Genomic DNA, 9,647 nt, shown 5'->3' with positions numbered 1-9,647 from the left:
TGACCAGTAGGCTCCCTTTTCCTTTAATATTTTCATTTTGTCTTCATTTAGTTTTGATAGGTAGAATTTACATTCGCTTGTCCGATAATATGATTCTCTGTGGAACAAACATTTGTTATTTTGGGGGCGGGTGTTGTCTTCTCGTCTTTCTACTGACTCCTTGTTTTTTATTTTTTTTGCATAATGTGCTGAGCCCTTTATTGTTGAGGTAGTAGTAAGTCGTAGCTCTCTGGTATCATATTCAATTGCTCTTTTCTGGGTGAGAAGAAAGCTTAGAAGACTTGGAAATTTGTCGGTTTTGTCTACTGTGCTATTGTCTGTGCTAACCAGTTTAGCCCACTCCCTTTTTATACTAGCAGGTAGTTTTCTTTCAATTATGCTAATTGAACTTGTGGATGTGATTTCTCTTTCCAATCCAAGTCTTTTCAGATCTTTATATCCATCTTCTACAGCATCAACCAATTCTATGAATCTTTTATTTCCCCCCTCTTTAATGAGTCTCATGTCCTTAACTGTATTAATGATTGCGTCGGTTTATTAGGCTAGATCTCCATATTTTTTGTTGAGTCGTTTCCACATTTCTTTGATGTCATGATCTATGCCTTTCACTGGTTCCCTTTCTAAGCGGGAGCGTAGAATGAAGCACGCACTGTCTTTTTCCAACGTTGGCATCACTTGTTTTTGAAAATCCTGTTTGAATTGTGGATACTCTCTGATTGTTATATTAAACGATAGCATTTTAACTTTTTCCATGTGAAGTGTAAAATTTTGTCTGGCGTTGGTTCTATTTTCTGTTGTGGCGGTGCAAGTTTGAATTTTTTCAATTGTCTCATTGTAACATGTTTGAACTATTCGAATCCATTCAATTTCATTCTCTGCGGTGGCCTCATTTGATATCTCTAGTAGTTTGGTGTGCGCGCTCCTACAGTCTGCTAGCGCAAGCTTGATATCACCTTCATTTTTGCGCAAAGCCATTCCTGCATTTTTGTCATCCGCTCTTGTTTCAATCACATTTTTAACATGTTCGATAAGTGCCTCAAAGATTGCTTCCACGGATTTCTTCTTTATAATGGTCTGTTGTAGTATTCTTTGAAATTCTTCTTCTCGAAGCTTAATTATATGCTGGCAGTTCAATTCTTCCTTTTCCTTCTTTTCAATCAATTGTTTTTCATTTTCATACTTCGTGTATACCGCATCGGTTCATCGGTCCATTTTTGGATCTAAGGCTAATCCAAAAAAGTGCATCATGGATCTACAATATGGATAATGAAGATGCAGGAGAGAAGATGAGTGTTGTAAACGTCATATGTCATCTTCATTACAAGGATATCTTCAGTTGAATACGACAGCGAGTAGAGTGGAAAAGTAATTACCCCGGTAAGGGAGAATTAACAAATGATCAGAATAGTTGTAAGTCTCTAGTTACCTCTAAGGCACTGTTTAGCAAAGACACGTTCCTCATCAGGGAACAAAAGGCTTTGCTCAAGACAGGTTTGAGGACATTTAGAGACTCAAAAACAGCAAAGTTTTGTAAAGCAGGACAATTCAGTGTTTCTTATTCAAATCATCTAAGTAACCGCGCAGTTAATGGGGTTTCCCAGGTGTATTGTGTTGCCCCCTCTGAGCAAATGAAACCACGAGGGAAATGTTGCTCAAAGTGTGAAATTTATTCAACTCTGGTCCTGTTTATTGTGTCTTAAAGGAATTCAAAAGGTCAAAGGGGAAAAAAAAAGGTCTTATGCAAATTCTGTGATCGAATGATTGACATTTCAAGCATGGGAGAGAAATCGCACATGGAAAGTGAAGGGCATTAAAACAACAGCAGAAGTGGAGGTGAACAACTAGTGATAGTATCCTCATTTGGTTTTGGATCATGTGGAAATGGAAATTTAGCTGAAGCAGGAAAAGCAGGAGCATTGCAGTCTCAACAACAAGATGTAATGACAATCCGTCTGCCTCAAGACAATGCAACTCCAAGATCACAACCATCTTTGGAAGGACATGTGACTAAGGATAATGTGCTTAAAGCTGAAACACTCTGGACACTGAAACTTATTACAAGTCACTATTCATTTAACTCGTCGAAGGACACTTCTCAACTGTTTTCAGCAATGTTCCCTGACAGTCAAATTGTTAGACAGTTTGCTTGTGGAGAGGAAAAAGCAGCGTATTGAGGTGTATTTGGTCTGGCTGAACTTCTTAAAAAAGCTGCTCCAAGACAGTGTCAGTGGACCTTTTGTTGTATTGTTTGATGAAAATCTTAACACAAAAATGTCGGAAAAGGAAATAGATGCCCATGTGAGGTTCTGGAATGATCAAACCAACCAAGTCACAACGATGTTTCAACAATGAATTTCTTGGTGAGTGTTGAGTCTTTTATTATGGACTAGGTAAAATATTGGTTCTTCTTTTACCTTTTGTGCTGATGTTTAAAATGCTTATGAAGGAGCTGATGACAAATTTTATCGTCTACTGCTAATTTAGGCCATGATACTGCTGACAACTTGATAGATCATCGCACCAAACGTGTGTTAGAAATTTGTTTGCAAGCAAAGAACATCATACAGGTCCGCATTGATGGCCCAAGTGTTAAATTGAAGTTTTATGAGAATTAAGGAAGAAAGTTAACGCTGACTATGGTACCACTCTCATAAACATTGAGTCTTGTGGTCTGCATGTAGTGCGCAACATTTTTAAAAGAGGCATGGATGCTACTGGATGGCAAGTATCTTTGTTTCTTTCCAGTTTGTAGGATCTTTAAGGATGCTCCTGCCAGAAGAGAAGACTTTGTGACCATATCTGGAAGCCCTTTGATGCCATTGAAATTTGTCTGCCATAGATGGCTTGAGAATATACCACTTTGCCAAAGAATGCTGATGCTTTGGGACAATGTAGCTGATTATGTTAAAGCTACAGAAGATGGAAGGGTTAACAGGCCCAAAAGCAAATCATATTAAGTTGTCAAGGAGTGCCTTACAGACCCTTGCTTTGTAGCCAAGTTACACTTCTTTAAGTGCACTGCAAATCAACTGCAGCCATTTCTTGCAAAGTATCATTTCTCAGTGATGAGCTTTGTATGATCATCAGGTTTCTGGTGAGGAGATTTATTAAAAGTAACGTACTTCAAGATACTAGTGATGAATAACTAGTGAAGATCAAAGATGCTGACCAGAAGATTGGTGTGAATAATGAGAGAGTTGATGGTGGATTTGCTAGTGAAAAATTGAAAGTCACTGGTAATTGCAAACCAGGTGAGAGGAGGTTATGGAGCTTAGGATAGAAAGTAAAACTTGTCTCATTCAACTCTTGAAGATGTTGGAAAAGTGTCCAGCATTTTATTCCCTTGTTCGGCATTAATCATGGCTAAATCTAGTCAAGATGGCCTCAAACAAGGAAGCTTGTTCAGCAAAATTAAAGGAAGTCCTGAGATTGCTAGTTAATGCTAAAAGAGTTAAAGAGGAAGAATGTGACACTCTCCTGCAACAGTTTGTTATGTTTTTGGACAGCATTCCAGTTTTTGGGTCAGAAAGATTTGCTAACTTCCAATCAGCAGAAGACAGAGTGTATACTCTCTTTATTGAATGTATGGCAAACGAGAACTACAAGAGTCTTTTCAGTGATGTAAAACGTATCCTAATTTTGTCACATGGACCGGCAACAGTTGAGAGAGGTTTTAGTGTCAACAAAGAGGTAGAAGTTGAGAGTTTGTAGGCTCAGTAGGCTCAGGCAAGTCATTAGCATATCCAGCCACATCCTTATTTGCATATTCACCTTCGCCGCCATGTTGAGTTAGACTTTCTACTCCAACCAAACTTTGCTCAAACCTAAAAGGAAGCGAGCATAGGGAGCAGGTCCATTCAATATCTGGGTAGTCCAGATAGTACTTGAAGCCGGCTTAACTCAGGTTTATGTACTTAGCATGTGACCAGACATTGCACTCAGTACATAACAAATCATCTTGATTCGAGCGAACTCCTTTCCCACACTCCTTACAAGGGTATTTTGGGGTTCTCTTTTCCGTTGGACCTGGGTTTTTGTGGATATCCCCTCCGAGAACTATTCGGCTGAGCTGTTGGGTGCTTGTGTCGTTAGCAGTGTACGGAAATTTTGAAACCAAATAGGATTTACTTCTGCCCAAACTTGCTCTCGGAGTTGCCCAGCTTCTGGCCCCATAAATATTCCAGGAATTTTGAGGCAGGATTGCTGATACATCGGTTAGAAGTCGTTGCCCGCCTTCCCTTCCCTTTTTTGAAATCGAAAGCGAAATGCAGTTCCTGCGTCGCTCTTTTATCCTAATAAGAAAAAAATACTTGAGTAACATTTTTTATATCTTTGCAGTACAACAAGGGAAGGAGGGCTGCTCGTGACTTGTGGGTGTTTGGTATAGTCTCTCGTGCGAATAGTCTCGCAAGAGGCTATTTCCAAGTGGTGGACAGAGGGAATGCAGCAACTCTTCTGCCCATCATTCAAAGATGCGTCTTGCCAGGCACCAGAAGTGCATACAGGAGACTCCAACTTGCCTAATGTCGACAGGCACCGAATTGTTGTGTACGCGCACAATTTTGTGGATCCACTAACAGGCGTGCACACACAAAAGGTGGAGTCCGTTTGGAGTCAATTGAAACTGGGGCAGAAAAGGAGAAAGGGGCTGCGCAGAGAAGATCTCCAATCCTGCCTGGACGAGAGAATGTGGCGGCAATAGAGAGGGAGCAGCTATCGATTGGTTATGCGCAATTTCCTTGCCATATAACCGCCACAATTTCCAACCGAAATTCTGGTACTTTAAACTTATACCAACTGCATAGCAGGAAAAAAAAAAAGAAAATTGAACATAACCCATTAGAGGTACCAAGATCTTGATTTATTGACTTACCTTAACATTTTTTCAACCCTAAGAGGAACAACTTCAAATCTTTTAAACTATACTAGTTGCGATGTTTTTTGTTTCTGCTCTGGTATGTAGGTGCAGTAAGTTAACAGTCCAATTTGCTCTATGGACCTATAAATGGTACGATATAACTTGAAATAGGTAAAGACATAAAAATAAAGTTATTTTAAAACATAATCTAGATTCGCGTTACTTACATCAGAATAATAAAACAAGACCAACATATCAGCGGCATCCCCTCTTTTTGTGGACGGAGTGAAAAAGAAAAGAAAGATTAGGGTGAAAACTATTGAAGAAATTTGAAACTATTAGAAAAACACTGAAAGCCACTGCGTCGAAGGTTTTTTTTTTCAGGGAGAAGGAGGGGGGGGGGGGGCAGTTAGAAGCCACCCAACAGGACTGGGCTATATATCGAGGTGGGTTTTAAAAATATATTCTTTGACTGAGCAGGGCCATGAACGGTATTCTAAGGTCGGTTATTAACGTACACGTTATCTACAAAACGAGCATCGTTATGTAATAACAACAAGCCGAGGTCAGATAACGGGACCCCTGTACAGTTTAAAAACCGAAGTCGGTTCGTGTTTCCCAAGCTCGATAAATACCGTGGACGCTACGTGGACGTCAACCGAGGACAGTTTACGGATAGTAAAAACGCCACCCGGGGAGGGATTTTTTCCCGAGGTTGGTTGCCCAGAAACAAAAACTGATCCGAAATTTCCTTGTTGAAGTTTCTTCTTTCATTTTTTGTAACTGTTCGGCGAGCGAAGTTCTATGGGTGAGATGCCCCACTTTATTTCAGCTGCTCTCTTGAGGACCTCGACTGTGGTCTCTGCGGACTCAGCAGCTGGTAATAGAGCCCAGTTAAATTAAGGAGATTCACACAAACGTCCCCTATAGGATTGTAATTTTACGGTTGCAAAAAGCTATAGCTCTGGAAAGTTCCATCGAAAATCCCTAATCTAACATTTCCATTTGCGAACTAAGACCTGAAAGTTTGGAGATTCTATTGGAATGTTGAGTCAATCAGTCACGTGTAGCCTGGAACTTGGTCTAAAATTTGTTCCTTTTTTAAAACGCTGGCAAGAACTTGTTGTGATGTTTACTCTGGTAATATTTATATATGAAATAACAGTCGATTATTGAACTTCACCGCCCTTCCATATCGCGACCTTACACCCAAAAGAAAATTTGTCGATGTTGCTGATTCATCTTGCTGGTCCAGAGAATTGTGGTCATCAGTACTGACTTACACTTCTTCTCCACTACGTTCGTCAAAATCTTGCTGGCCTTCATCAGATACACTAGCTTCCTCACTTCATGCTCGTTCAGATCTTCATCTTCGTTAACTCCTAAGTTCAAATTCCCCTTGTCACCAACTTCGACGTGGCGTTGATAAAGAAACTCAGGCATTGATCCCTGCTTAGCCACTGTTGTTTCTTGCGGCACTGTCCTTTGTCTTAATGCTGCACCATATGTCGAGGCTCAGTTTCGTAAGATGTCGCAGTCATTTGAAGGGAGGTTGACCGCGGGTAGAGGATCATCAATGGTACATTGTCAATAGACAGCGATGTGTTGGGCTTTGAGTACCAGGACTTGCGACTCCTGTGACAATATGCAGCCCAACTTGCAGCACGTTTCACGCTCTCCTTCATAGTTGCATCAAATGACTCAGCATACTCAAGCTTAGACGTGTTCACTTTCTTGGAATGGACAGTTGCGTGACAATTTTCACCGTCTAATGTCATACAGCTTAAAAGATCAAATGCTTGGTTGTCGTATTCTGTCAGAATGTCTGCTAGTCTTCCTGGGCCCCATTCCACAAACTCAACAGAGTTCATTATTTTTGCAGAGACATGGCCTTGGGGACCATTCAGCGCGCCAGTGGTGTTATTCTCAGTACGTATTTGATATGCATGTTCTTCTAGAACAGTTTTGCAATGGCAAGCCAAACTGATCGCTTTTTCTGCAGTCTTCGACTCATACAAAGCACTCTTGTTATGAACAGAGAAAGCTTCGTAGATTGGGCCAATTGCCATAAGAAATTTTGCGCAATGGTTGATTTTGGTCATCACACACACTACACTTTCAAACTCGGTGGCGACTCTCATCAGTTGCTTAAAACAACATGTTGTCGATGGTCCATCCAAGGAGCCCTCTTCTTAACCAGAAGATCTACTTCTCTAGTTCATCGCAACGTCCAAACTGAACTTTTCTGATTGGTGAAGAGCATATCAGGTCCAAATTTAGTTGAAATGCAGAGATTGTTTGAAGCATCAAGAATGAGGAAATGGTCTTGTTGTCAAATCTATCCTAATTATACCATGTCGTTTAGACAAGAAGATGCGCATATTATTTATGCATATACTGTTTACCTTTCCCCAGTCTTCAACACACGACACGGTAGCATGCTCTTCAATACACTTGAGCCTAACACCATCACTCTGCAGGATTAACTGCACAATTTTGCGTTGATCACCAGCAGAATTCTGACTTGCATAGAAAAGATTGCTGTCTACGCACACCAGTGATTCAAAAAATGGCTGTTGACTATCGTTCTTGGGTTGTTGAGTTGGCCTTCCATGCGACTCTTAATCTCTTGCACAGTTCCCACAGAGCTCAATTTCAACTGATTAGCGATCTATTCGAGGTCACCTCTCCTTTTTCTGAGCAAAAGCTCTACTGCCTTAAGTAGGCCACTTTTACAGGCAAGGAATGCAATACCATGCGCATGATGAACTTCTCTTGCCCTTGTGCCTTTTTAAGGTGGGATTAATTCATAAACAGGACTGTGCAATCGAGCCTTGTATAATGTGGACGTATTTGACTCGGCATCAAACTCCAGGAAAAGAATCCACCCATAATTTGTAATAGCAATACTTATGGGTAATGGAATCATCCCCATGCGATTTTCTTATGTAGACTTGTCAAGATCTGATGTATTTACGTTTTATAGCTTGCAAAAAAACAATCGTGTTGTAAAGCCAAAATGTCGCCAGGTTATCCTTCGCTACTTAAAAAGTTAAGCAATTTTCCAAACGCTTTGACTGGAATAATATTTTTACTGCTATATTAACCAACGGAGGCATCGACCGGGAAAAGCATCGGTGACACCGGGAAAGGCATCAAGAAGAATGATTTTTACGATATTGACTTGTTGTACAACGAAAATAAGTATAGAAAAGGTTGTGGTTATTCATCGTGGTGAATAACAATAAAAGGTAAGTTTTTCGTCTGTCTCACGATGTAGTCACGTGTGATGTAGATCGCGACGTTTTGACTGCATACTGCTAGTCTTCTTCAGGTGATGAGGTCGACTGGTCATGCGTGATCTTATAAAGCATGATGCTCTGCTGTGATTAGTTGTTTTTCAACAGCTCTAATTGGTGCATTTCGATCGTTGCTGATCGCTCAGTGATTTGCTCCCTTGGCGGTCCGCTGTCGCACGGCTCTCCTGTTTTTGTGTTTTTTGATAAACAACGCCAAAAGACGCTGTCGGCCCGGCTAAACAAGATGGCGTGGTTTACAGGATTCCCTTCGAATGTGGCAAGGTATACATCGGAGAGACTGGAAGACCTATGCAAGACAGAATTAAGGAGCACATCGAGACATTCGACTCGCCCGTACCGAGACCTCCGCCGTTTCAGAGCATGCCCACAACACCGGACACGAGCCACTCTGGAACGAAGTAAAGTTTATTGATCGTGACCCTTATTACTACACGCACAGGGTCAAAGAGGCAATTCACATAAGACTTCACCTTAACAACATCAACAGGGATAGTGGAATAGAAATTCCAGAAGCGTGGATGCCCACGATCAAAAAACACAAAAACAGGAGAGTCGTGCGACAGCAGACCGCCGAGGGAGCAAATCACCGAGTGGTCAAATGCACCAATCAGAGCTGTTGAAAAACAACTAATCACAGCAGAGCATCATGCTCTATAAGATCACGCATGACCAGTCGACCTTATCGCCTGAAGAAGACTAGCAGTATGCAGTCGAAACGTCGCGATCTACATCACACGTGACTACATCGTGAGACAAACGAAAACCTTAGCTTTTATTGAAAATAAGTATCTTGACTTGTTTGAGGCGTCAATCACAGTTGGTTTGCTTTTCAGTTGAATTTTGTAATCTCGACTTTCGATTCCGGAAAAATGAAAAGCTAAGCAACTCTAAAAAAATTTCGTTCTAGATTTTTATATTTTTAGAGTCATTAATAAGTTTGTATCCACAGCCTGTAGATAAGAAATTTAAAATTTCCATCAGCTGTAGTTCTTTTAGTGTTTATTATATATATTCAATTGCCTCGTTTCACGTGAAAAAGGCATGTAGGAATACACTGAGCTTCGAGAAACAGCCAAGTTAAGGCTAATGTGTTTACCATGCTCAAATATTGATAATCAGGGCCACTCGTTTAGGAAACCTTTTTTCAAAAGATCCAGACGTTAAAATAATTCTGTTTTCCGTTCGAAGTGCTTTTTTTCCAATTCAATTTAAGAAATGAACTCGGGATGAAAACTTAACTCTCGAACCTAACGGCAGGTGAAATGTTGTGTTGGTGTCTCTGTCGCCCCAATGTCTCTGTGAAAAGTATATCCAGACAACCTGCATGGAAAACTGACCATAGCTATCGCACCAAATTTTCTAAAAAAATCTTTAAAACTGAACTGAAAGTGAGCAGCACTCCGAGAACAGTAGTTGTAAAATTTCTTTATTCTCCGACACGTTTCGTCTAACTGCCGTTGACTTCTGCG

The 9,647-nt window shown here is 40.7% G+C and overlaps 1 protein-coding gene and 1 pseudogene across 1 annotated transcript in view; one reads left to right on the top strand and one right to left on the bottom strand.

Moving 5' to 3' along the window:
• LOC149048530 (uncharacterized) overlaps positions 1 to 1,200 on the bottom strand; it is a gene marked incomplete at its 5' end in the record, with an annotated part of 1,644 nt that extends 444 nt beyond the window's left edge. Inside the window, 1 exon segment of the mRNA XM_089199484.1 lies at positions 1 to 1,200. This exon segment is cut by the window's left edge and continues 444 nt beyond it. Coding sequence (XP_089055610.1) covers positions 1 to 1,200 — 1,200 coding nt within the window.
• A 1,111-nt stretch (positions 1,201 to 2,311) lies between these two features.
• LOC149048529 (uncharacterized) lies at positions 2,312 to 4,329 on the top strand (annotated as a pseudogene).
• The last annotated feature ends 5,318 nt before the right edge of the window (positions 4,330 to 9,647 follow it).

This window comes from Pocillopora damicornis, chromosome 3 (assembly GCF_964200805.1).
Source record: "Pocillopora damicornis chromosome 3, jaPocDami1.2, whole genome shotgun sequence".
In the NCBI taxonomy this organism is placed as follows: Eukaryota; Metazoa; Cnidaria; class Anthozoa; order Scleractinia; family Pocilloporidae; genus Pocillopora; species Pocillopora damicornis.
This window is presented reverse-complemented; position numbering and strand designations above follow the sequence as displayed.